This window comes from Hippopotamus amphibius, chromosome 3 (genome assembly GCF_030028045.1).
Source record: "Hippopotamus amphibius kiboko isolate mHipAmp2 chromosome 3, mHipAmp2.hap2, whole genome shotgun sequence".
In the NCBI taxonomy this organism is placed as follows: domain Eukaryota; kingdom Metazoa; phylum Chordata; class Mammalia; order Artiodactyla; family Hippopotamidae; genus Hippopotamus; species Hippopotamus amphibius.
In genome coordinates this window covers 131273582-131300781 of record NC_080188.1, presented here as the reverse complement: position 1 = coordinate 131300781, position 27200 = coordinate 131273582, and the positions used below count along the sequence as shown (strand labels likewise).

Genomic DNA, 27200 nt, shown 5'->3' with positions numbered 1-27200 from the left:
TGCTGGCCTCCTTTCCAGGCCACGGGTCTCCTTTTCTGCCTCAGGACATGAGCCAGGGTCCTGCAAGGGACCCAGGAGCCTTCTGGAAGGAGGCCGGGCAGCCCCAGCTCCCCTTCTCCCTGCTCCTCCCTTGCATGCAGGACCCCTGGGGGGCCTTGAATAAAGCAGGTGGGTCCCTTTGAGTGGGGGTGCTCCTAGGAGCCTCCCGGTTTGCCCTCGGGTGCAGAGGCTGTCGAGCACTGCTAGAAGCGGGGCAGCGGGAGGGGCCGGCAGCAGGAGGCCTCCAGGGAGGAGGGACCCACCGAGGTAGAAGCAGTGGACACAGTCCCTGGCGACGAGGAGCTCTGTGGGGCTCCAGGGGTGGCCCCCCACCCAGGCCCAGCTGTCAGGGATGCTGTCCCCTCCCCCATAGCAGCCCGTCTGTCTGTCTGCTGCATGCCCACCCCCATCTGGCCTCAGGGGCTGCAGATGTGGCGGGTGGCCCCCCTGCCCGCCTCGCTGGCCGATAAGTACCCAGCTGGCCGCCCCTGTGTCTGGCCAGAGGAGCCAGAGCCTCTTAGCCCTTCAAGTTTGCCTTGAACTCTGTGTCCACCGTCGGTCGGTCTGGACAGCCGGCATTATCTCTGCTCACCTCAGCCTCTGCCGCTGCCGCCAGAGGAAATTAGCTCTGGAGAGAATGCTGAGGTGATGTCTCCCGCTGGGCCCCAGGCAGCCACTTGACGGAGGCCTCCAGAAGCGCTGGGCAGACCCTGGTGGAGGCACGGGGGGCGGGGTGGGGGCCTACGAATTCCCAGATGAGTCTCAGGGGCCTGGGTGTCAGCTGGGCATCGGTTACCCTGTTGCGGTCCACACCCTAGACAAGGTGAGGCCGGGGGCCCTGGCCACAGGCCCCACCCCACCCTCGCTCCTGCAGACATGCACGTGCATGTACGTGTACACACACCTGTCACCTGTGCTCGCACACCTTCCCACAGGGACACTTGTATACACTGGTGCACGCAGAGGCTCTTTACACACGCGGGTGCCCACATGTACCTGCACGCAGTGGCCCATGATCTCCCAGGGTGTGTGGGAGACCAGGACAAGGCCCTGCTCCATTTCCAGGCCAGGCCTGCCCCGCTTTGACCTCTGAACCCAGCCTTCCCCTCTTGCGAGCCCGCCCCAGACCGCACTGGCAGGCCTGGAGGAGCCCGGGCCTCACAAAGTCCTCTGGCCCACAGGAGGCCAAACATCATGACTCGGGACCCCTCCAGCACGCGCTAAATAACAGCACAGACCCCTGGCTCTGCCCCCTCCCCCGGCCCCCTCTGGCCTGAGCCAGCTCAGGACCCCCTGGCCTTTCTCACCTCCCATCCTACTCCACCCCCACGCCCTCCCTGTCACCCCGAGGGCTCAGCATCCCCATCTTACAGAAGGACAAGCTGAGCTCTGGGGGTGTTATCACTAGCCTGCAGCTAAGCGCCGCTGTCACGCGTGTCACGAAGCTGAGTGTGCAGCGAGCCAGAGAGCCTGCGAGTCCCCTCCCACGCCTGGCCCTGAGCTCCCACGACGGGCCTTGACACATAGGCCATAAAGGGACGCAGGGTGGTCCCGGGGCCCAGAGCGGGGCTGGGTGTTACCCATGAGGTCCCCGCCTGGCAGGTCCTGTGGGGCAGGAACCCCCTGGACTTCTTGTGCCCAGTCCCTGAGCTGCCTCGGGGTTCCTGGGGTCCAGGACGATGCAGGGAGTTGCAAGAACTTAGCTAAGCTGCCAGCACAGATGGCAGAGCCCCGGGCATGTCCGAATGGTGCCCAGATCGAGGTAGGACCCCGCCCTCAAGGGAGCCCCATCTTTCTGGGAAGGCAGAGGTGGCCCTGCCCTTAGCCTGGGGTGGCCCCAGTCTCTGGGGTAGCACCCCAAGGAGAGATAGGCCTCAGGTGGGCAGGGAGGACAGGTGCCCTGGGACTCCCAGGGCTGAAACCTGGCCCTGACCCTCAACGGGACGGACACCTGCACCTTATTCCTTCTCATCCTCTGACCGGCCGCCCCCCACCCCCTGCACCGCCCCACCCCCCGCCGCCCAGCTGTCCGGCGTGTGTCCCAGGCCGCTACACTCCCCAGCAAGAGGCAGTGACCCCCACCCCATTGCTAGTGTGGGCTCTTCAGGGTTAACGAGACCACCTGTGGCCCCCAACCCTGTCTCCCCGCCCTCCCCCCAGTAGAAGTGGTCTGTGTCCCCACACAGCTCTGGCTCGCTTGTATGGGCGAACGGCCTCCCAGGCCATCCAGCCCCCATGCGGCCAGCCCACTGCTCCCTGGGTGACACCCTCGGCCTGTGGGCTCCCGCGATCAAGGTCTTGCAGACACTGTGAGAAGCCGCATTCTCTCTGTTGTGGTTTCACCTGAGCCCCAGATGCATTTATGGGCTCAGGGCTGGCGCCGTGCCTGGAGCTCCAGGGTCATCTGCCCTCCCGCTGCGGCCCAGGCAGGCCACGGGACCATCCTCTCTTCCCAGGCAGCCTCGGAGCCCCAGAAGGAGGTCTGTCACCCGGGGCCACCTCTGTTGCACTCAGGGGACTGCCTGGGAAGGGGGTGGGGTGGGCCACCTCCCCTTCCCGAGAACAGCAGGCGTGCCTGTCAACCAGCGAGCATGTGGAGGGCCAGCTTGGGGCTCAAGTAGGCGGCGGCTGCACAAAGCTGTGCCCTCCGGCCAGTGACCGGCAGCCACGCTGGCCCCCCACCCCAGACCCTCAGCTGGGCCAGCTCTCCCAAGGCAGTTTGACCACAGGGACTGGTAGCCTGGAAAGGGAGAGTGGGCAGGGCCCTGCGGGTGAGCAGGCAGGAAGCTGAGGCCCAGAGAGGCCGCGCCACTGGCCCGGGGTCACCCAGCTCCCGGGCAGATGCGCCTGGCTGCTGCATGTGCGCTGATCCAGGCCGGCCCATGGTGCCATGCATGTGGCTCCTTAAATCCTGGAAGCCCACGGGAGGCGGGCCCTGTCACCGCGTTGGAGCTCACCGCACGGGGCACAGGCGGGGGCATGACTCCATCCTTCCCTCCGCAGCAAGCGCGGAAGCCCTACGATGTGCGGGACGTCATCGAGCAGTACTCCCAGGGCCACCTCAACCTCATGGTGCGCATAAAGGAGCTGCAGAGGAGGTGGGCGCCCGGGGCCAGGGCGGGGCGGGCACTGGGGGCATCTGAGGGGCGGGGGGGGGACGCGGAGCGGGGGCCAGGGCCTTGCTCCACACACGCGCACGTCTCAGGGCTGCCGGAGATGGCACAGCCCAATCCACCCCCATGAGCAGGGGCCACACCTAGCCCCACCCCCCAGGGAGACCTGCCCTTCGGGAGCTGAGCACCTCAACTCTCGGGAGCTGGTGTGTTCTGGCTTCTGGCTCGGGGCCTGCAGACCCATCCACACGGAAGCAGCGTGGCCCTTGGGGGCCTCGTGGGCTCAGAGCCACTGCCCCTCCACGGTGGACTGGCCTGGGAATCGAGCTCTGTGAGGTGCAGGGTGTGGCCAGGAGACTTGCCCATCCCAGCCACAGGCCAGGCCCAGGATCGCCCTGGAAGGGCCCGCTTGCAGGCCTGCCTCTCTGGGCACGTTCAGGACGCCAGGTGAACCTGGGAGCATGTGGTGCCCCGGAAGGGTGACAGAAGAGCAGCTCAACCACTGCCCTTCACTCCTTCACCCCTCCAGGCCCCTGGGGAGCACAGGCCTCTGAAACCTGGGAGGCACCTGGCAGGTTTTGGAGGGCAGGGCGCAAGCTTGTCTTGCTGGGCACCTGGGCCCATCTGCCCACTGAGAGGCCGGATGTCCGTGCGGGGCCCCGGCCAAGCATGAGCTGGTGTCTGTCTCCCTCCCTCTCCCCACCAGGCTGGACCAGTCCATCGGGAAGCCCTCCCTCTTCATCTCCGTCCCAGGTGGGTTTCTGCATCGAGGCGCCCCGGGGCATGGCAGCCCAGGCCAGAACCTCCTACCAACTCCCCCACGCCTGCCTCTTCCCACCATCAGAAAGTAACAGGCCTCCCAAGGAAACCCAGAGAGAGGGGGGCAGGTGGACCTGCCCTAAGCAAAGCAGCTTCGAACGTGATTTACAAGCAATTTTCAATTAGTGCAAGAACCTGCATGGGTCCCTGTAAATGGCAGGCTTTTCTAGGCCATTGATGATCTGGGCATGCAAATGTGACCGGGACTCTGGCACAGTGGGGTTCAGGGGCTGAGCAGCCAGCCAGAACATCAGGGAGCAAGGTGGGTGCCACTCTCCAGCTCTGAGGCACGTGCCTCGTGTCCTCTGGAGCAGAGCTGGCGGTCACACCGCCGAGGGGAGAGCCAGGTCAGTTCCTTGGGGGTTCCCTAGCCCAAGTTCAACTGGGAGGTGCAGCTCACTTCGGGACAGGATGGCAGGGCCCGTGGGGGCAACGGGCATCCCTGGCCAGAGCGAGTGCCCCCAGGGGCGGAATGTCACGTTTGTACAGCAGACACCATCTCAGGCAGTCCCCGGGCAGGGTGGGTGCCTGTTCGAGGCTCTCAGAGGTCACAGAACCAGAAACAGTTGGAACCGTGACAAGCCAGCCAGCACCCGGCCCCACCACCACCTCCTGAAGTTCTCACCGCTGAAGAGCTTTTAAGAGATGTCCTCATAGGTTCAGGCCCGTGACCCTCGGCTCCCTCCCCCCTGCACCTTCTCCCCGAGCCCAGCCAGGGTGACCTGGCCACCCCTCCCCGTCTGCCAGCACAGGCGTCCCTGACTTGGGTGCTTTAACCCCACAGAGAAGACCAAGGACAGAGGCAGCAACACGATCGGCGCCCGCCTGAATCGCGTGGAGGACAAGGTAGGCTCCTGAGCCCGCGCAGCTCCCGCAGGCTGCACAGCATCACTCCTGGAGTGTCCTCGGGGCCTGGACAGCACTGTCCACTGCGGCATCTCACTCTCCGGCTCTGTCCTGACTGTGCAGGGCTTGGATGGGGCCCTAGGTGTGTGGGGTCTCCCTCCCTCCCTCTCTCCCTCCCTCCCTCTCTCCCTCTTTCTTTCCTTCCCTCCTTCCTTCCATCTGTGCTCAGTGTGGCCTCCCTGATGAAGGGCTCCAGCTCCTACCCCATGTGCACTGGGCATCAGTCCCCACACAAGGAGGATGCTGAAGGCCAGGCTGGTCTTAGACCTCTGACAAGTGGCACTGTTGTTGGCAAGTGGTACCGAGTGCCCGCAGGCACCTCCTTGGTGTAGCTGAGGACTGCCCAGCGCATGCTGCCTGCGGCTCCCTCGGTCCCTGGCCCGCGTGCACTCATGGACTCAGAGGCACCAACAGCAGCACAAGGATGCGTCAAGTGGGGAGGAGGGGCTGCGGGCTCCAGGACCCTCCACTGCAGGGTCCTAATGGCCTTGGGAGGTGGGGTGCATCGGCCTGGGTGTCCGGGTGGGACGGGACTCCGCCCTCCCTCGGCCCCAGGGCCCCAGCAGCCTCAGTGGCTGGGACGCCCCATCCCCGCTGGGCTCTGTGCCCACAGCCCCGCCTCTGAGCTCCAGAGCCCCTTCCCAGGGCATCCTGGGAGCCTCGGAGGATCTATGGAATGGGAGGGGCTGGCTGCTGCCCTTTGAAGTCTCCGTGGTTTGGAGCAGGCTGTTATCTTGCCGAATGGCTCGTTCATCTCCATGGACTTTATCTGAAAGCAGCCGGGGGGCTAAAAATAGAGGAATTTTGGTTGGGCAGGGATTGCGTCCACCGCTCGGTTTCCTGGGCAACGCCTGGCTCTGGCCCATGTCCATCTCTGCTGCAGCTGGGCAGGCGGGCAGGGCCAGCTCCCAGTCCCCGCCCCACCCACCCTGTCCTGGCAGGTCCACCCTCTGCCCACCTGCAGTCTTCCCGGCCTGGGCGGGTGTGGGGCCACCCTCCAGTATGTGGGGTCAGAGAGGGAGGGCCACTGTCCCAGTGCCCACAGGGGCCCTCACTTTGGGCCCGGCCCTCTGGGGCTGTGTGACACCAACATCCTAACCCCGCCGGCGGGCTGGCCCATCTCAGTCAGCCCAGGCCTAAGAGGGCAGGTGGCTTGCCGTTGCCCTGTCCAGTGGCCGACAGTCCAGTGGCAGATGCCCGGTCTGGAAGGCTGGGAACAGAAACCGAGACTGGTCAGCTCCCCAGGCCAGGCAGCATCAGAGGCTCGGGGCCTGGACTCTGTCTCTCTGGGGAACAGGACCCGTCCTTGGCTTTCACTCTCCTTCCTGTGTGGGACTCTGGCACGTTCCGTGAGATGCAGCAGGTGGCCACGCCCAGTACAGCAGACCAGGCACCCTGTGGGGGGGCGGGGGGGGGGCACTTCCAGCCATCAAGGGAAGCAGAGGTAGAGCAGGGAAAGGACCCAGGCCCCCCACCCTGGCCTCCTTGCCCAGCCCTGGAACATGCCTGGCCAAGGCAGCTTTTGCTGACTGGCCCCCAGTGCTGGCAGGGGTCGTGGGGGCCCCAGGCACACTCAGAAGCCCTGGGAGCATCCCCGCTGTCCCATCGCCCAGAGGGGCTCACCCCTCCCAAGTCCATGTCCTGGTCTGTCCCCGGTCCTACTGTCCTGGGCCTTTCTCACGGCTCTGCCCACTGCTCCTCAGGACAGGCCACCCCTTTAAACCTAGACCGGAGCCTGGTGTCCTCTAGGGGTGACAATGGGTAGGAGACAGGGTCCCCTGGAGCCATCTGGCAGCCTGCGGGGGTCTGAGAACCAGGGCACAGCCCCTCTCCAGACAAGGTCGGTGTGGTGGGCCGAGGTGGGGCCCGTGCTGGCCTTGGGGGTACAGAATTATGGGCCCACATTTCTTCAGATCTGAACAACAAAGGGAAGGGCTTTCTGGAGTCCCCGACCCCTCAGGGGCAAGGTTGGGAGCAAAGACCCTGGTGGCCAGGCTCTGAGCCCAGGAGAGGGGCTGTTTCTGGGCAGCGAGGATTCTGGACGTTCCCCACACTCTCAGGGAGACGGGTTCCTCGTCCCCCTCGTCCCCCTCCTGCCTCCGCGTCCCCCTCGTCCCCCTCCTGCCTCCCCCTCCTAGGGCAGCCTGAGAGGCACAGTCTCGCCCCAGGGTCTCGAGGCAGGAAGCAGGGTGTGCTCCACGCTACATCCCTGCCCAGTGGACATGGGCTGGACCAGGGCAGAGGCCGCCGTGGGCCGGCGTCCAGCTCAGCCTGCCCAGCCCCTCCCCCACTGGCCGATGGCCCCTCGGGGACAGACCCTGGGAAAGGGCCGCGCCGGGCCCAGAGGGCACAGTGGCGTATCCCAGGCCGCACGTTATCGCAGTATCGCTGCAGCCGTCAGGACCGTAAACAACCCCCTCGCAATCCTGCTGACGGAGGGAAGTTGGTGGCAGGAAATCCAGCAGCCGTCCGGCCCTCGGAAGCCCAGCAGGCCTGCAGCGGTGGCAGTGCCAGCCCGCCCACCAGCCCCAGCCGGAGCCCCTGGCCTTCCCCAACCCCACTGGGCTGGCCTCAAGCCAGAAGGGAGCCTGGCCCCCAACGGCTTCCTCATCTTAGCTCAGGCCCTCGGCAGGGATGCAGCCTCATCCCCAGCGGGCTCGCTCAGCTGCAGGACGAGGGGCTTGGGGAGGAGGGGGAGGGGCCTCTGGGATGCACAGCGGCCGCCCCCTCCCACCCCCCCCAACCCCCAGCTTGGGAGCAGATCAATCTCAGGGTCAGTGGCCTGGGCGTCTACGTGCGGGGAGTCACCCAGGGAGGCCAGCTCAGCTTGCTTGGGGGTACCTCCGTTTGCCAGCAAGGAGCCCCCTTCCCACGTGTGGTCCAGGGGCCACACGGGCCGGAGGAACCCACACGCCTTCTCTCCGGGGCTCCTGCTCCACCTCAGAGGCCCCCACCCCGCCTCAGGACACCGCCTCTTCCTGAGGCACCCTGCACCCCTGTCCCCGGCCTGGGCTGGCTGTGCAGGCCTGCCTCGCGCAAGGAGAGGGCGTGATCTGCTCTTTCACGACGTGTTCTCTCTTCTGGGGAGGACTCGTTTGCCCCAACAGATTCTCTTTTACGAGCGGGGAAACTGAGGTCCAGAGAGGTTGAGTGGTTGCCCAGTCAGCTAGTTAGGTAAAGAGCTGGTCCTGGCGGAAGCCACAGACGGAGGGGGAGAGGGCACAGAGAGAGACAGAAGAAAGCAGAAAAGTATTTCACAAACACAAGTGGTCGGTTGCAGGGAGGCTGGGTATGAACCCTGAGGGCCAGGCTGGGGGCTGGAGGGGGCAGGCAGCAAGGTCCACGGGTGGGGGGGGGGGGGGGTGGTCAGATTCCAACATGCCAGGCCCTGCGAGGGGTCCTGAGAACGCAGCCCCCGGCCCCTCCCTGTCAGGGCTGCTCCGGGGCAGGGACCCCATGGCTCTCTGGGGACCCGATGGAGACGTCTGCTCCCACCTTCCTCCCCCAGTGTATATTCTTAGCTCCGTCCCCAGGACCTGCTGCCGTGTTTACATTGAGCCCTGTTTATTTTGCAAGCTCAGCTCACACTGCTTTTGCTGATATGAGGAACACACTGGGCTGGGAGAATTTCTTTCTTCTCTGTTTTTGCCGGAAATGTTCATGGCTCAGAGCCGGACACAGGGAGTCCTGAGTTTCCAGGCCTCAGTTCAGAGAGCGTGGGTGGGAAGGGCCCCCCCACCCCAAATTGGCATTCCTTCTACTGCCCCCCATCCTAGAACCCTGGCCAGGCACACCTTTCTCCTGGCCAGGAATGCCCCTCAGCCTGAGCCCCCCACCACCTCACCTCCCCAGCCCCTGCTCTGGACCAGGTAGGCCCAGTCACCCAGGACCTGGCATCTGTCCCAACCCCCCTCCTCCTACTCTGTCCCCCTCCCAGACTTCTCTGTCCGCCAGGCCTAAAAGCAGGACCCAGAAGCCTAGTCATCCCAGCAGCAGCCCCTGCTCCCCACCTCACCCCGCCCCGAGAGCCCCTCAAAGCCGCTCACACTTGCACACCAGATGCACACCCTCCCTGCTGAGTCCAGGCCTTTATTATCTTGGGCTTAGATTATTTTTCCAGACATCTATGTGGTCTCTGGCCTCTCCCCACCACACACCACTCCTTCATATTGTATAATCTTTCTTAAACACTGCTCCGAAACCCTCCTGCGAACATTTTCTCCAGAATTTTTGTGTACACATTTGCGGGTGAGATATGCGCTTATATGGTCCTCACGATGTTTTGGTATCCAATTTACGTGAGCCGCGCGGAACAAGTTGAGAAGTGTTCCCTCTTCTTCCATATTCTAGAATATTTTGTATAGGATTAGGATTCTCTTCCCTTGAACGTTTGGGGAAACTTGAAGGTAAAGTCACCTAGGCCTGGTGTGTTCTCCGTGGGCAGGTTTTCAATTGAGTCAATGACTCGGATGGTTATGGGACAGTTGGGGTTTTCTATCTCTTCTTGTGTCAGCTTTGATAAGTTGCATAGTCTAAGAATTTGTACATTCCATGCTAGTTTTCGCATTTATTGGCATTTATTGTCATTTTACCATCTGTGTCATCAGTGGTTAGGCCCCTTTTTTAATCGCCAATATTGTTTGTTTATGCCTTTGCTTTTTTCCATTGGTCAAGCTTGCAGCTATTTGGCTATTTTATTCGGGTTTTCAGCACACTTTTGACCTAGCTGATCCTCTCTTTTGTCAGTTTAGCTTCGTTTCACTCACTTCCCTTTATTTTCTTCCTTCTCTTTACTCAGGCTTAATGTATTTTTCTTTCTTGAATTTCTTAGGCTGGATAATTACTAATTTTAAGACTTTCTAGATTACTAAGGTGTGCATGTAAGGCTATACTTTTATTTTTCTCTAAATACCACTCAAACATCATCCCTCCAGGTTTTGATGTACAGCATTTCATTTTTTTTTTTATCTTACTAGATTATTTTTTAAGCTCTTTATTGGAATATAATTACTTTACACTCTTGTAAAGTTTGAGGTACACCAAAGTGAATCAGCTGTATTTATACATATATCCCCATATCCCCTCCCTCCCGCGACTCCCTCCCACCCTCCCTGTCCTGGCCCTCTAAGGCATCACCCATTATCGAGTTGATCTCCCTGTGTTATACAGCAACTTCCCACTAGCTATCTATTTTACATTTGATAGTGTATCTGTGTCTATGCTACTCTCTGACTTTAATTTTAATGCTCGTTCACTGGGACAGATGTTTCTAGTCTCCCCTATGACCTCTTGTTTATCCTAGGAGGTATGTTGTTTGTCCGATGATGTTTGTCCTCGTTACAAATGTTACTGCTCTATCATCAAAGAAAGTGGTCTGTAGGGTATCAGTCTTTTGAAACATTTTGAAATATGTTTGACAGGCACAGCATGCCATCATGTCAGCTTTGTAAACGTACCTTCCGTGTTTGAACACCGAGCGTATTCTGAAGCTTTCGGGTGTGGTGTTTCCCGTGTGCTCGTTAGAACAAGCTTGTTAATTGTTTTGTTGAGATCTATATCCTCCCTGCAATGTTTCTATCTACTCGATCTACCATTCCTAAGACACATATTGAAGTGCCAACTATTGTGGAGCACTTTTCTAGTTTTCTTTGTATTTCTGTCAATTTTTGCTTCGTATGTTTTCAGATCTTATGATCAGGTACATATAATATTCAAATTTGTACATATTCGCTGCTGGATTCAATGTTTTCTAATTCCATAGCACCTTCGTTCTCTCAAGTAGTGTTTGTTTTTTTCCCTTAACGTCTGTTATCATGGTTATGCAAACCTACTTTTGTTTGTCATCTTTCTTTTTTTTTTTAAGCTTTCTTGAGGTATCACTTACATGCCATAAAATTCACCCAGTGTGAAGGTAGGCAACACATTTCAGTAAAGTTCTAGTTTGATGCACAACCATCGTCAAAACTAAGCTTTAGAACATTTTCAACAGCCCCCAAGTTCCCTTGATTCCATTTGTGACGACTGCCAGCTGCCCTGCCAGCCACACTCAATCACCGACCTGCTTTCTGTCTCCGTATCCTTCAATTCCTGTAAGGCTAGAAATTTGCCCTTTCTGGGTGTTTCCTATACATGGAGTCGGACAACTCGTGTTGTTTTGTGTTTGGCTTTTCTCACATAATGTAGCATTCTTGAGGGTCATCTGTGCTGCCTCGTGTATTTCTTTTCTTTTTCACGCTGAATGGTATTCTGTTGTAGAGATCAACCACGTTTTGTTTATCCATTTGCCAGTTGATAGACGTTTGGATTGTTTCCAGTTTGGGGCTATTATGGTCAGTGCTGCTGTGAACTTTTATCTACAAGTCTGTGTGTGGACATATGTTTTCATTTCTCTTGGTCAGGTTCCTAAGAGGGGAATTGGTGGGTCATATGGTAAGTTTCTATTTAACTTTCTAAAAAACGTCTAAACGATGTTCCAAAGGGTCTGTACCATTTTGATTTCCCACCAGAAACGTACAAAGGTTCCACTTTCTCTATATCCTTGCAAATACGTGGTATGGTTGGTCTTTTTTCTTTTCACTATTCTAGTTGTGGGTTTGATTTGCATTTCCTTAATCACTAATGATGTTGAGCAACTTTTCATGTGCTTATTAGCCATTCATAGTCTTCTTTGCGGAAATGTTTATTCAACTCTCTTGCCTATTTTCTAATTAAGGAGTTCAGTTATTGAGTTGTAAGAGTTGTTTATATGTTCTGGATACAAGTCTTTTATCAGATATATGACTTGGGAGTATTTTCTGCCTTTCTGTGGCTGTCTTTTCATGTGCTTAATCATGTCTTTTAAAACACAAAACTTTTACATTGTAAAGAAGTCCAACTTATCTTTTCTTGTGTGACTCATGCTTTTGATGTTGTATCTAAGATTTCTTTGCCTAATTCAGGGACATGAACATTTTCTTCTATTTTTTTCTTGTGAGAGTTTTTTAGATTCAACTCTTACATTTAGCTCTATGATTTATTTTGAGTTAATTTTGGGGTATGGCATGAGGAAAAGTTTTGGGTTTTTTTTGTTTGGGGTTTTTTGGGGGGTTTTGTGGGGGTTTGTGTTTTTTTGTTTGTTTTGTGGTTGTTTGTTTGTTTTTGGATATCCAATTGCCTCAGCACCACTTGCTGAAAAGGCTACTTTTCCCCCATTGCATTTTCATGGAGCCTTTGTCAAAAATCAACTGAACATAAGTATATGGGTTTATTTCTGGATTCTCAGTTCTGTTCTATCAGTCTATATCCCTATCCTTAAACGCACATCACACTGTCTTAATTATTGTAGCTTTGTAGTAAGTTTTGAAATCAGGTAATGTAAGTCCTCCAATTTTCTTCTTTCTCAAATTCTTTTGCCCATTTTAATTCCTATGAATTTACATATGAATTTTAGAATCAGCTTGCCAATTTCTACCAAAAAAGAAAAAAGAGAAAGAGAGAGGTAGAGAGAAGAAGTCTGCTGGGATTTTGGTAGAGATTATGTTGAACCTATAGACCCATTTGGGAAAACTTGACATCTTAACAATATTGAGTCTTCTAATTCATGAACATGGTATATCCTTCCATTTATTTGATCTATTTTCTTTTCTTCTGGTGATAATTTATAGTTTTCAGTGTACAAATCTTACATATCTTTGGTTCACTTTCCTCCTAAATATTTTATTATTTTCAATGCTGTTAATGGAATTGTTTTCTTAATTTCATTTTGAATTGTTACTAGTATATAGAAATACAATTCAATTTTTATATTGAGCTGATAAACTGTGACTTCGTTGTTATTAATTTTAGTAAATTTTGTTGTTGTTGTTGATTCCTTAGGATTTTCTACATATATGATCATGTCATGTGTGAATAAAGGCAGTTTTATGTCTTCCTTCCAATCTGGATGCTCTTAATTTCTTTTTTTGCCTAGTTACAATGGCTTGATTGTCCAGTAAAATGTTGAGTGAAAGTAGCTAAAGAAAGTCTTACAGGGAAAAGTATTCAGTCATTCACCATTAAATATGATGTAGGTTTTCATTAGATCCCCTTTATTGGGTTGAGGATGTTTCCTTCTATTCCTGGTGTGTGTTCAGAGCTCTTATCATGAATGGATGTTGTATTTTCTGTTACCCATTCTGCATCTTTTGAGATGGTCACATGCTTTTTAGCCCTTATTCTGTTAATATGATGTGCTACATTAATGGATTTGGGGGTGTTAAACTAATCTTGCACTCCCCACTTGATCACAGTGTATAATCTCTTTTATTTGTTGTTGGATTTGGTTTGCTAAGATTTTGTTAGGAATGTTTGTATCTATATTCATAAAAGATATTGTTCTGTAGTCTTCTTGTGATTTTTTTTTCTGATTTTGGTGTTGGGTTTTTAGATTCTTTTTAACCCTGTATACACATTTTATGTGTCTGTTGTAAATACTGTGTGGCTAGATTTTTAAAAATCATTTAATACATTTATACTTAATGTAATTTCCACTATATTTTGATTAATTTCTAGCAATGTATTCTGTGCTTTTCATTTGTACTAAGTTCTTTAATGTTTACTTTGCTCCTCTTTCTTGCCTCTTATTGGATTAATGATTATTTCTCATTCCATTTTTTTCATACTGGTTTTGAAGTGATATAGCCATTCTTGTAGAGGTTAATCTAGGACATTGTAAATGGCTGTATAAGAGATCCATTTGTTATCTTTACCCACATCTAGAATAAATGAAGGACCTTAGAACATTTTAGTTTCAATCTCTCCTGCTGACTTACATGTTTTGTTGTATACTTTAGTTCAAGCATATTAGTAGTGTTTTATACAGTCAATATGTATTTAAATTTACCCACCTATTTGCCTCTTTTGTCACTCATTTATTTTTCATCTCAAATCTTATGTCTGGGGTCACTTTTTTCTGACTGAAGTAGTCATTAGAATTTCCTCCCGTGAGAAGCAAAATCCCTCTGATTATATTTGTTTTAAAATGACTGTTTGACTGTTGTTCCTAAAAAATATTTCCACTGGCTATAAAATTCTAGGCCCAAGGTTACCAAGATGATTTCCTCTTAACACATTGAAAATATTACCCACCTATTCTTTGGCTTCCGTTGTTTCCATTGAAAACAAAGATGACAGTGAGTCCTTGTTCTTTGGAAGGCAATGTATCTTTTCTCTCTGACTGCTTCTAAGCTCTTACCTTTGACTCTAGTGTTCTGCATTTCCACTATGTTGTATTATTAGAGCATTTCTTTTGTTCATTCTGCTTGGAATTAGTGAGTTTCACTAATCCGTGGTTGGTGTATTGCATCAGCTCTGGACTACATTCAGCCACTCTCTCTTCATATTTTGCTTTCGTTCATTATCTCCTGTGGAACTTTCATTAGACATTTGGTAGACTATTTCAATCCCTCCACATCTCTTAGCTTCTCTCTCTCTTTTTAAAAAATCACTTTGTTTGGGGACTTCCCTGGTGGTGCAGTGGTTAAGAATCTGCCTGCCAACGCAGGGGACACGGGTTTGATCCCTGGTCCAGAAAGATCCTACCTGCCATGGAGCACTAAGCCCATGTGCCACAACTACTGAGCCTGCGCTCTAGAGCCCTTGTGCCACAGCTACTGAAGCCCACATGCCTAGAGCCTGTGGCTCTGCAACAAAGTGTAGCCCCCTCTCACTGCAACTAGAGAAAGCCCACATGCAGCAACCAAAACCCAACACAGTCAATAAATTAATTAATTTTTAAAAATTGCTTTGTTTCTCATTACTGTATTCTGGATGTCTTCTGATCCATCATCCAATTTACTAAGTATTTCTTCAACTGTGTCTAATCTGCTGTTAAACCTATCCAAGGAATTTTAAATTTCAATGATCATTTTTCTATTTATGGAAATTCTACTTGGTTCTCAGGCATACTTGATAGATCATTTTATAGTACCTTTCTTTATGCTTGTATATTCAAACTTTTAAAAAATTTTTCTTGAGGTACATTGAGTATGGCTATTTCATATTTAGTTTCTGTTAATTCTGATATCTAAAGTCTTTGTGAGTCTGCATCTCTGTTTTTGCTTTTTTCTTCTGGCTCTCATTCACAGTATTTTGTTCCCTTTAAGGATTTCCTTTTTTTAATCATGAGTTCATATATCTTAAAATGTATCTGTGGGGATTTTTGAGGTCTAATGTGAAGTTGAGGTTCTCAGGGAGGATCCACATTTACCTCTTCCTTTGCTATACACGTGGGAGGACTACCAGCCTGGACGGTAACTTCTAGGTGGTTTTACAGACCACCCAGGTGGTGTGCATTTGGGCTTCCAAGCTGAGCATGAACCAGCTTGTGGATGTGACTTCTCAGGGCAAATATTTTTCCACTCCTGTTAGCAGCAAGGCAATTTTCTATGTAGTGTTTTCGGGAAGTGGGTTATTTCTCATTGACCTTCACACTGAACATAGAGCCCTGTGAAGGTTCCAGCTTTACACAGGGCTCCACTGTGACACATCCCACCTGGGGCAGGTCTAGGCTTGGATACCTAGCCATCCATCACCTGTGAGACTGAAAACCAAAGCTCAAGTGTACTCATTTCATCAAATGCCTTCGGGACGCCTCTTACCTCTGTGTGCACTTTCACTGCATGTTCAGCCTCTAACCTCTCTTAATTCCTGGCTAGCTCATCAAGGCCAGTGAGTCTCATGGTCAGACAAACTCGTGTTCACTTGCAGGGGACAGAATCAGGAAGGGGGGATTTTTCTGGGCAGCCTGAGTCTGCTGACTGCTGTCCCAACTCCCTATCGTGATTCCTGACCTTCCTATGCTCCATCTCCCCATGAAACTGGGAGCTACTGGATGGTAGTAACATGTCTGGTTCATGCTGGTCCCTGGGGATCTTAGTGATAAGTAGGCCTCATGCTGCCACTTCAGGGGGACTGGGTTGGGCCACCAGCCATTGGCAGGCTGGACTGAGAGGATGCTCTTCTCTGGCCCTCAGAGAGGAAGGACTCCCCCACTAACTTGTACTGAGGCCAGCTGGTCTAGAGCTAGGAGCCTCTGGGCCAGGGGCCAGCTAACTGGAGCCCACCAAATCTGGGCCTTTACCTAAAGAATGTGACAGAGACTGTATGTGACCCATAATCCCTATGAGATTTACTACCTGGCCATTTACAGGAAAGTTTGCTGACCCCCAACTCAGACCAATGCTGTCCAATAGAAATACATTGGGGGAAGAAAAGAAACATAACAGGAGCCACAGATACAATTTCAACCTCTCTAATAGCCTCATCAGAAAAAAAAAGTGAAAAGAAACAGGTTAAATTCATGGTAATATATTTTATTTAACCCCGGAGAGTAAAACATTATCATGTCAATATAAAATCTACAACAAAAAAATGGTTACGAGGGTCAACATCCTGTCTTCAGAGCCAGTGTGTGTTTTAGACTTGGAGCACACCTCATTTGTGGTGCTGAGTTTTCAAAAGAACTGCTCGGTCTGCATCTAGATATCGTAAAATGTACAGTTAAGAAGGGGAATTCTCATGCCTAAGTCATTCCAAACAAGCACACTTAACATTTTCCAATAACTGAATTGGGGATCTGTATTTAAAGTTAAATTTGAATGTGTTAAAATTAAATTAATATCCAGTTCCTTGGTCTCAAAAGCCACATTTCCAGTGCTCTTAGCCAAGCGGGGCTGGTGACCAAGCTAACAAACAGGCAGCCTCAGACTGTCATTTGCTCACGGGCAGAGGTGAGAGTGGTCCCCGAGCATCTGACCAGGCCGGGCCTAGGGAGGTGCTGGGTGAACCCCGAAAGGATGAGTGGGTGCTGCTGTGGGGCAGACAGGGGTGGGGGTGGGATGGGGCTGGGCAGGAGGGAGCATCTTCTAGCCTTAGCATCCCCTCTGTGCATCCTTGCACCCTCCTGGGCTCCGGTTCCTCAGACTCCTCCTTGAATTCCTCCCTTGAACCCCCCTGGGTCCATGACCCAGGCCTCCCCAAGGGGCCTGAGGACTGTCCGCCTGGGATTCTGGCTCTTATAACTACATCTGTCTCGCGCCAGCCTTGGCTGCTGGGGGGCTGTCAGAAACAGTGTGCCTTACACGAGGCTGTGTTTCCAGGCTGCCTTGGACTCTGCGGAACACGTCATCACCAGCAGGGGCTGGTTGCGTTGGAAAGTGGGGCGGCCTCAATCAGGCACCAGTGGCCCTGCTCCCCTGCCCCCCACTCCGTGCCCAGCACCTACCCCCCGACTTTCCTCTACCGCCCCCAACACTTCTATCTTTGCTGGTGAGCTGCTCTTGAGTGGCACGGCCGTAAATAGGCGAAGGCGTGGGGCCCGCCTGATCAAAGGGTCCCCTTCAGAAGCCGTCATTAGCTGCTATTCTGGGAACTGGTTATTTTAAGGTTAGTGTATTTTTTCTTTCCTGAGGAGCCGTCTTAGTGGATGGCGAGGTCCCGAGGTGCTGGCCCTTCAGTCAAACCACACAAGCCCTGTTTTGTCTAGGGTTTCAAAGATAAACCTATAATGAAAGCGTCAGTTGACGCTAAGCGCTGCCACCCCCATTCCTGGGCAGAGGTGGGCGGGCCTGCCAGGGAGTCCCCGCACCCCTCGAGCCACAGGGAGACTTGATGGGCCTCCAGGACGGGGCTGCCGTGCTCCTGGAGGGAGCCCAAGGTCAGAGCGCAGCGTTCTCACGGCCAGGGCAGCCCCCACAGGCCTTTCCTAGAGCCTGGCTCGGGGGTGTCTTTCAACACACGGCCCAGCTTTGGCCAAAAATCTGTGGGAAGATGCCCACCCCCGCCAGTGGCCAGGGGAATGCACAGTGATGTCATGGTTTAAGAAAATGATAATACCCAGTGCTGGTACCCATGTAGGGAAACAAGCATTCTTACACATTGCTGGTGGGGATGCAAATTACTGTCATAACAGAACTTCTAGGAAGGAATCTGGCAGTGTCTGGGGTTTTTTGTTTGTTTGTTTTTCATTTTTTAATGAGAAGGATTTTTTTAAATTATTTTATTTATCCATTAATTTTTGGCTGTGTTGGGTCCATGTTGCTGTGTGCAGGCTTTCTCTAGTTGCAGCGAGCAGGGACTACTCTTCATTGTGGTGTGCGGGCTTCTCAATGCAGTGGCTTCTCTCGTTTTGTAGCACTGGGCTCTAAGGGTGCAGGCTTCAGTAGTTGCAGCACACGGGCTCAATAGTTGTGGCTCTAGAGCGCAGGCTCAGTAGTTGTGGCACGTGGGCTTCGTTGCTCCACTGCATGTGGGATCCACCTGGACCGGAGATCAAACCCGTGTCCCCTGCATTGGCAGGCGGATTCTTAACCACTGTGCCACCAGGGAAGTCCCTAGCCGTGTCTGTTAACATTAAAAATACTTGTACCTTTTGATCTAAGATCTCTGCTCCCAGGAAAGGAAACCCCAGGGTCAGAGATGTACGTCTCAGGACGCTTGTCATGCTCTAATTTGTGACTGAGAGAAGTGGGAAGCCACCTGGTTGCGGTGGGGGAAGAGCTGAGTAGAGAGGGGCGCAGCCCAGCCTGATGTCGTCCGAGGCTCTGGAGCTGCGTCTCTGATGAGTGGCTGAGTCAGAAAGCTAAGACTCCAGGAATCAGGGTCCCAGAAACCACGCCACCCAGCACAGCGATGGGACGGCCCAAGAGGGTTGTCAGGGCAGGGACAGCCCAAGTGCGGCTATGAGATGCTCCATCCTCGTTTGTCCGAGGTCAAGGTGCCCCTTGTAGTCAGTGGGCATGTTCCGTGGTCGTTCAGTGGAGATGTCGTGTCCCATCCAGCTTCCTCCTCTGGCCTCGGTCCTCTGTCAGCTGGCGCTACTCTCCCAGCAGAAGGACTAGCCCCCAAACTCTATATCCTGTAAGCCCTATACCCAAGCCTCCTCCCCAGGGCTCTAGGTTCACTCAGCACCCAAGTCTCGGTCACTGGTCTGAGCCTCCTTCCCCGCAGGCCCTCTCTGTGCCAAGATGGGGGTCACGGTCCATCGGGTCCAGGCCCCTTCCAGGCCTGAGGACCAGCCCCAAGCTCTTAACTGCTCCAGTCCGGAAGTGACACACACTTCACTTCTGCTCATGTGGCCCACCCAGAGGAATGTGGGGAATGTAGTCCCCGCAGGACCCTCTGGAGTCATCTGTGTGATGGGACGTCCATCTGTCCACCCACATTCATCCAGAGGCAGCAGATGCCTCCCGTGACTGGGGCCTGCCCACCTGCCCCTACCCACACACAGCTCACCTCAACAGCCCTCCCCAAGGCGCCACGTCGGCCGCTAGCCATGGACGCGAACAAAAGCACGGACCGTGGTTCAGCCCTCGGCCCCCAGCAGGACCCTGAGGACAGCCCAGCACCCAAGGGGCCACACGCGAGGCTTGGCTTTGTGGGTCGAGCCCCTGCCAGGGTTAGAGGGCACCCAGGGAGAGAGGCCTGGGAGGCAGACTCATGTCCGACCCACCCCACAGGTTGGCACCCGGCCGTCAGCAGCAGCCGCGCTTGCACAGAAGGGACGAACGGGGTGATGGGCAGGGAGTGTGGTCAGCTGCAGGGTCTGAGCCGCCGTTCAAGCCTCCTCCCTCCACCCTGGTCCCCAAGGTCCAGGTGACAGGGCTGGAGCAGGAGTCCCCCTCGGAGGGGCTGAGCCACATCTATAGGAGCCCCTCACTGAGGTCAGAGGACTGGGCCGCCCATCACATCCATGAGTCCGAGTTTCCACAGGAGATGCTAAAATCACACCCCTGCATTTCAGAGGCTCGGTTTCCCTGTCATGAGGGAGGGCATTGGTCAGGCAGACTTTGAGGGACCTTCAGGCATCCCAGGCCTTTCCATCCCATCAAGGGTGAGACCTTTAGGCCCCTGTGGGGTCCAGGAGGTTTGCTGCCAAGATGCCATGGTCGTGGGAGGGAGGTCAGAGCTCAGAGTGGCCTGGAGCTGAACCGGGAGCTGGCATCCAGGCTGATGCTCAGGGCACCGTGCCCGGTCAGCCTGTGGTCCTGGGCCTCTTCTGACCTAGAGGCAGGAAGGCTGGCCTCACGGCTCACCCCCTCTCTGCGCACCCCCGGTCCGCCTCCTCCTGGCCAGCTGGAGCCAATTCCCCTGTGGTGTTCGCCTCACCCATTGGTGGCATCAGAGGCTTGGCTTCCCAGGAAGGAACGTGTGTGCTGGCTTCTGAAGTCTGTTCTGGCTCAGAGACTAGGCGTGGGGCCTGGCGTGGGGGGCGTTCAGCAGGAAGAGTAATCCTGAAGGCTGCACCGCACATGGCAGTAGGTGGGGTACCTCCCAGGGATGCCCTCCCCGGGGGGACAGGCACTGCTCACCAGCCTCTCTAAGCCTGAGTTTCCTGCTTGTCCAAGACAGGGAGGAGGAAAGAGGGGAGGGAGTGTGAGCTCAGGGCCCCCCGGTCTCCTGTGGCCGCTGCACCCGCACTGACGTCCAGGGACCCAGAGCCCGCCTGAGAGTTGCCCACAGCAAGGCCAGCCGGGTGCCTCTGGAGCCTCTCTTCCCATCTCTTTCTGGACCCTGGGATCGCACCTGTCCCTGCAGCCCTGACTCAGAGGGGCAGAGCCAGGACCAGGCCGGCAGCCCGGCTCCCACGCCCACGTGTTCTCAGAGACACACGTCCTCCTCCGGCCGAAAGGACAAGGCCGCCCACGTGCATGGGGGTCCCAGGGGCCTTCTCATCCTCCTCTCGTTTCACAGAGTGCAAAACCCGGGCCTTCCCTCTGCACGTTGGCAGCCAGTGGCTGGAGTTCAAGCCCTGCCCCCTAAGCTCGCTGACCGTGGACCCGGGAAATCGTAGCAGCTCTCATGCCTCCGGCTTCTTACTGGTCAGCGGAGAGGGTCATGTTGATACTACGAAGCCAAGTGCTGTTGGGAGGGTCCCTGAGTCGATCCGTGTCCAGGCAGCAGAACCTCATGTGCAAAGGCCCTGTGGCGCAGGGAAATACGGCAAGGCCAGAGCCGCAGGGCCCGCCATCCAATTACAGAGCTCAGAGACAATGAGCGTGAGGGTGGGCCAGCCGTCCGGCAGGAAGTGGGTCAGGGGCCAGTCTGGGGGCCCAAGCTCTGCTCTGACCCGACCGTGTAGCATCCTGAGTCTGAGCCTCTGTCCTCCAGTTGTGCCGTGGCCTCCTGCTCCCCACACGGGTGGCAGCACCCCCTCCCCACCCCGAACTGTCCTCTCCCTCCTCTTTCCTGGGTGTTTCTCTCCCGGTCTGGCCAGGGGACGAAAACCACGCCCCCAACGAGGCCTTTCCTGAATGACTCTATTTATAGGTCTCAAATATTGGCCAGAAAGGAAATTTACATTTTTTAAAAATTTAGCTCCAGTCTGTGTCAGCTTCTGTGGGCTGACTGCTTCTGAGGGAGGCGGGGGCAGGGAACGGGCAGGCAGAGACCGCGCATTGGGCCGCGGGCAGCGCTCGGCGGCCAGGAGCCCTTCTCCAGCCTGTTCGGTGATCTATAGTCAAGAGCCTCGAGTAGGGGCATCGGGCCGGGCAGACCGTGGAGGGGGCGGGGGGGGCCCCGCGTCTTGTCTGTGTGGCGAACCCTGCCCCGCCGCCTTGGCCGACCTCAGAAAAATATGTATTTTGATCAAAATAGGCCCTTTTTTAAACTTGTCACCCTGCGGGTCAGGGCACAGCCTGCCCCCGGCTGGTCCTGCATATTAAGCAGTGGCTTAGTCACCACCAAAAATAGATGTCCCAGCCCAGAGGCAGGGCTGTCCCGCCCACTCCGGGAGGGGACCGGCCCGGAAAGGGGCAGCTGGCCCAGGCCTGGGCCCTGGAGACCGCAGAGGCAGGCAGCAGCGGGACCACCTCCCCGTCAGGTCTACAGAGCCAGGCAGGGACGTCCGGGAACCTCCAGGGGTGGGGTCGGGGTGGCACCCGCAACGGGTCCGGGGCCAGTGGGGTCAGCATGTGGCCCACCCCCGCCCGGGGCCGGGTGGCAGGTGGATGCCAGCAGGTCCCCGGCCGCAGGGGCACAGCGAGCAAGCGGGTGGCCCCCTGCCCGCCCAGGGCCCCGCGGGCCTGGCCCTCGCCCCGCCTTGGCCGCCAGGATGCACAAAATGGCTGATGCAGCCGTTTGTACCCGGGACGCGCACAGTGGCCGTGGGGAGCTGTGTTGATTTTGCCAAGCGGATGGCCTCTGGTTGCCCGGGTTCCGAGCACTCCAGAGGCAGATGGAAACTTTTGTGGATTAAACACGGGCTGAGGCGCTGGGCTGTTTGGGTTGGCAGTGCTCCCTCCCCACCCCGGTCCTCATCCGCTCCGCCTCCTCACCAGGGCATCCATTCATGCCTCCATCCCGGGCCCCCTCCTCCACTCCCAGCTCGGGGGGGCCTCCCTTGCTCCTGCTGGCCCACAGCAGGGCAGCCCTGACCCCCTCCCCAAGTCTGGAAGGGGCTGCAGCGTGAGGGAGGGCTCACCGGGAAGGCCTGCTCCTCCGGGGCCCTTGTCAAACCGGGGGCCCCTCTGACCTCTGGATCCTCATCTATGAGACAGGAGCAGCATGTGGGGCGTGCCTATGGGTCCGGCACCCCAAAAATGCCCAGTACACGGACTCCATCACGGGTCCTGCTCTCAGGAAGGCGAGAGCCACTAGGGAAGCCTGCAGGGCAAGGTCTGTACCTCTCGGGAGAAATTCTGCGTCCAGACAGGATCCAGACCTTTCTGAAAGGACTGGAGGGTGTGCCAGTCTGCAGGAAAGATCTTTGGGGGACAGGGAACAAGGCATGTGGACATCAGGGAGCATGCCCTGTGGTGTGACCCCACCTGGTCTGTTTTAGCAACACCTGGGCAGCAGTGTGGCCACGGGTTAGGGAGGATCCTGGTGGTGGGAACAGACAGACCTGTGGGCCCTGTGGGCCACTGGGAGGACTTAGGGCTTCACTTGGAGGGAGGGGGCTCTGGGGCGGGGAGGGCATGTTGAGGATGGACTGAAGAGAGGCAGGTACGGCTGTAGGGGGAGCTGCGGGGCCAGCACACGTCTCTCCCACCCCCTCCTGCCCCGCCAGCCCTGCCACGCCCGCCCAAGAGACAGGTTGGTCAGTGTGCCCAGCACCCTCTGTGCCTGCCGGCTGGGAGCCACAGGTCAGGTCTTACACATAAAGAACCATCTGTGTGGGCAGCAAGGTGGCCTGCCTGCCTGCCACCGCACAGGGACGCTCGACCCAGCAGGGTCCGCCCACCCCCTTCCCGACGGGGCCTGGAGACACCCTGTCAGACCACTGGCACCCACCCCTGGGCAGGGGCTTCTCGGGGTGGTGTAAGGCCCTGGCCCGAGGTGCCGACCCCAGGGTGACTTGTGTCACCCGGCCACTCTCAGAGCAGTGCTGGAGAGGGGGTGTTGGGTGAGGCCCAGGCAGAGCGTGAGGGAGGTGGGTACACAGCTGCAAATGGGATCTAGTATCACAGGCCCACCTGGGAGCACCCAGGAAACACAGGGTCTTGGTTTTAGGGCTTTACGATGTCCCCTTTTGATAAGGGGCCACATCCAATAACCAGGGTGGAAATTCTGAACGCTGCACCTTCTCCAGAGCCTTCCAGTGTCCCCAGACAAGAGCTCTCTGGTCTGGGCGCAGGGACCAGAAGTCCTGGCTGCAGAGTCAAGGAGCCAAGGAAGGGTCACCTGTGTCCACTGGGTACCAGCAACATGGAGAGTTGCCGCTGTAAAAGGGGCGGGCAGGCTCCTGCCCCTTAGAGCACACGGTGCGGCAGGTAGAGGAGGGGGGCACAGAATGGCCCGTGAGACCTATTCCCAGCTGCAAGAGGGGCTGTACCAGACAGGAAGGGCCTCCTCTGGTCGGGGCTTAGGGGCCTGGAGATGACCGAGGGTGAACGAGGTGGCAGTGACAACTCTTCCCTGCCCTTTTGTAAGGAAAACTAACTTAGTTTTCAACTCCATAAACCTGGCAGGAGCCTGTCTTTTCCAGACCAGTGGGGGACCTCCAAGGGCAGGTGCCTCCTGGCAGGGGCAGGTGTGGCCACCCCCACCTTACAGGTGAGGAGGTGGAGGGTCCTGCAGGGGTCCCTTTCCACCCGTGGGCTCCAATACTGTCTCACACAACACCCTCGTCAGGCCACCCCCCTCTGTAGGCACGAGTCCTTCCATGTGACAGCGTCACCCTAAGACATTACCATCCGCCTCACCTACTGGGGAACTGGGAGAATTTAATTAAAAACAAACATGAATGCATTTGAGAAATGAAATGAAGGGAGTCAGTCATCTGTCTCCTGCCAGAAGCCAGCACAGCCCCGTCCCGCCCACCCGGGACACTGCCCATGGTGGCCGCAGTCCTGATAGGGCTTCATTTGAGGTTGACGCCAAGGCCAAGGTGGCTGTGTCCATCCTCTCCGCGCCCAGGTGCGTGGAGAGCCGCTCAGCCAGTCCGGTGGGTCACTTTGACCTTTCATGATGATGTAGTGAGAAACGCCCGCCCCTCCTCTCCGGTGCCCGCACCTCCCACCTCTGGGCAGCCTCACCCCCGAGCTGGGCCAGGCCTCCGACTTGAGGGGCCCGCACCAGGCCTGAGACACGGTGCTTCTGTCCAGTGTTCTCACGGGTGTGGTCAGCCTCACAGCCCTCTCCCCCATGAGGGCACTGTCCCGAGGGGGCCAGTGTCCGGGTCATGGGTCCGCCTTGGTCCCTGCTCCCCCCCTGCAGCTCCGTGGGGCCTCACAATCCCCCAGCCGCGGAGCCAGGCCCCCACGTAAAGGGGCGGCTGAGGCCCAGGGCAGTGGGAGGGCCTTGGGGTTCCCAGGAAGCGGACACTGTGGGCCGTTCTTCCCTGCTGCGCCCGTCCCGTCCCCACACAAGCCCCATTGCTGCTCCGTCCCCGCCCACGCCACCTGACAGATGTGACGGTGACAGGACGATGGGGCAGGGAAACGCTCGCCTTTCGGTGCCGACACAAGCGGCCTTTATCCCGGCCGTAAATGGTTTCTGTGTCGAGGGAGCCGGTGCCCGGCCCGGGCCTAACCCCCCGGCGGCCACCGGGGCGAAACTGGATCCATGGGGACAGACTCCACAGCGGACGGCTGGTGGCATGTGGGGGCAGAGCAGCCCCGCGGGGCCACAATGGGACATTGTTCCAGCCTCACCTGGGCTGGCTCCAGAGCCCGGGACCCTCGAGGGCTCTACCCACAGCCTCGAGGCCCCGGGGGGAGGCCCTGGGAGGACAAGGCCAGCGCCGGAGGCCGGGTGCAGGGAGAGGCTGGGCAGCTGCTGGCCTCCGCGCTGCCCCCAGCGCCAGCCGGCCAGCCGGGCACAGGCAGCAATGTGCCTGCTGGCCATGGCGGGTCACACCGTGCCTCAGGCCTCCCTCCCGTGTCCCCCGCCAGGTGTGCAGGGGCCAGAGCTCCCTGGTCAGGGCTGTGGCCGGGAGGGCTGGCCCGCAGGAGGCCGAGCCAGCTGGGGGACGGTCTCCCCTCGGCTGTTAGTGATGCGGTACCAGCTCCTGCACAATCCAGGCCCCCAAAGCCCGCCTAGAGCACCCGTGGCCGTGCCAGCCCTGCGTTGGCTGCCCACGCAGGCAACGCCCTCTCTCTGGCCGCCTGGCCGCCCTCAGCCCTCACCCTGGGGCCCGAGGGTCCTGCCCCCGTGCTCCTCTGACGGCCCCCACATATGTCTCGCAGGCTCCTTCCTTCTCTGCGTGGTAGGGTACTTGTGGCCCTGCCTCCATGCGTCCTCTGCGCGTGCCTCTGCCGAGCATGGGGCTTTGTCACAGACGTTGTCTGTGCCGAGCCCCTGCGGATGCCCTGGGAATATGCACAGCTCAGGGCTGAGGAATGTCCGGGAGCTGCGGCATCTAAGCCCCGACCAGCCTCCATCTTCCATCTCACCATCAGAAGGGGTCTTAGAGAGCGTTCTGCAGTCCTACCTACCTGTAGGCCCTGGGGACAGGCCGGTCCCCAGAGCTCCTCCAGCCCCCACCCCCTGAGCCGTTCCCGCAAACGCCTTCCCTGGGGTACGCGGTCACCCTGCAGGGGCCCCCTCACCAGCCAGGGTCACCTTTAAAACAGCCATGGAGGAGCTTACGGCGGCAGCAGACCCTTTTAGACGAACTCATTGGTAACAGCAAAATGATGCTGAGTTCCCCCCCCCAAAAAAACCTCTATTTCCTCATTAACATAATTGCAAACAGAACAAATCTATCTTGATTTCGTGTAAACAACAGCTTGAAATAGTTTATAATCCTTGCAGGTATCAAATTAAGTTTTTACTTATGGTCTGGAAATTAATTACCCTTACAGCGAGACAAATGTGAAAACTGTGTATTTTTGACAAGAAAATTAAGCAGCTATTGGGGAAATGTAACTTAATCGTCGCAGAGAAAATTGTTTATAAATTGGTCGCGTTGTTTGAACTCTCGCCTCCTGGACCCCGGGCTGGGTTAGTTGGTGTGTGTGCGTTTGCCTAATTTGGGGTATTCTTGGGGTAGCAGCAGAGGAAGGGACCAGAGGGGCCGAGAACAGGGCAGGGAGGAGAGGAGGAAGGAGACAGGAGGAATCCCTCCCCGTGAAGGAACTCATGGCGGGGGAGGGACATGGGACCAGGATGCCTTGGCTGGGGACAGCACCTCCTGGCCAATGAAACCTAAACAGAGCCCTGGACTGGATGGGGCGGAAGCGGCTGCCTAGGGAGCTGGGAGGATGGCTGCAGGCAGAGGGGAGAGCAGAAGCAAAGGTCCTGGGGCAGGAATGAGCCTGGAGCAGGAAGGAGGCAATGGGTGCAGGAGACGAGCTCTCCGAGCAGGCAGGGCCACACTCCGAGGGCAGTGGCTCTCGGGTTCTGGGTGGCAGACACCCAGTCTTCAGGGCACTGAACTTGAGCTGTTTACAGTCTTACATCATTATCTGTCCTGTTATGGCAAACCTCCTCCTACACGTTTCCCTCTCATATTGTGTTTTATTTTCTGGGAGTGAAACTTCTCGGTCAACATCAGGAGGATTAACAAGCATTTCTCATTAGTCGGAGTTGTGCAGGGTGGGAGTGAGTTCCCCATCACGGGAGGTGGCCAAGCAGAGCCAGCTGGCCACTTGGCAGGCTGTGTGCAGGGTTCCAGAGGCTGCATGGAGGCGAGTGGCCAGAGAATGGTGTGCCTTCCACATCTGCCCTCCGGAGCTCCTGGGTCCCACATCCCCCCCTCCCCCCCCCCGCCAACATGCACCCCTGCAGAGCCAGCAATGGCCTCCCTCTGCTTTGGCCCCTCTGATGTTAAGCACGGCCCAGGGAGGTGGTGAGGAGCGGCCAGAGTTGGGTATGATGTTGAGACAGTGCTCCCAGGACCCACAGCCAGAGTGGCCAGGGCCC

The 27200-nt window shown here is 56.2% G+C and overlaps 1 protein-coding gene across 2 annotated transcripts in view; it reads left to right on the top strand.

Annotated features, from left to right (window-relative positions):
* The window catches only part of KCNQ1 (potassium voltage-gated channel subfamily Q member 1), a 342239-nt gene that overhangs the window by 268974 nt on the left and 46065 nt on the right, over positions 1-27200 (top strand). The window contains exons 13-15 of one of the 2 annotated variants that reach the window (XM_057726789.1): positions 3043-3137; positions 3859-3905; positions 4756-4817. In XM_057726789.1, coding sequence (XP_057582772.1) covers positions 3043-3137; positions 3859-3905; positions 4756-4817 — 204 coding nt within the window. The remainder of the gene's footprint in view (positions 1-3042; positions 3138-3858; positions 3906-4755; positions 4818-27200) is intronic. The other variant, XM_057726790.1, reaches the window with a different exon arrangement.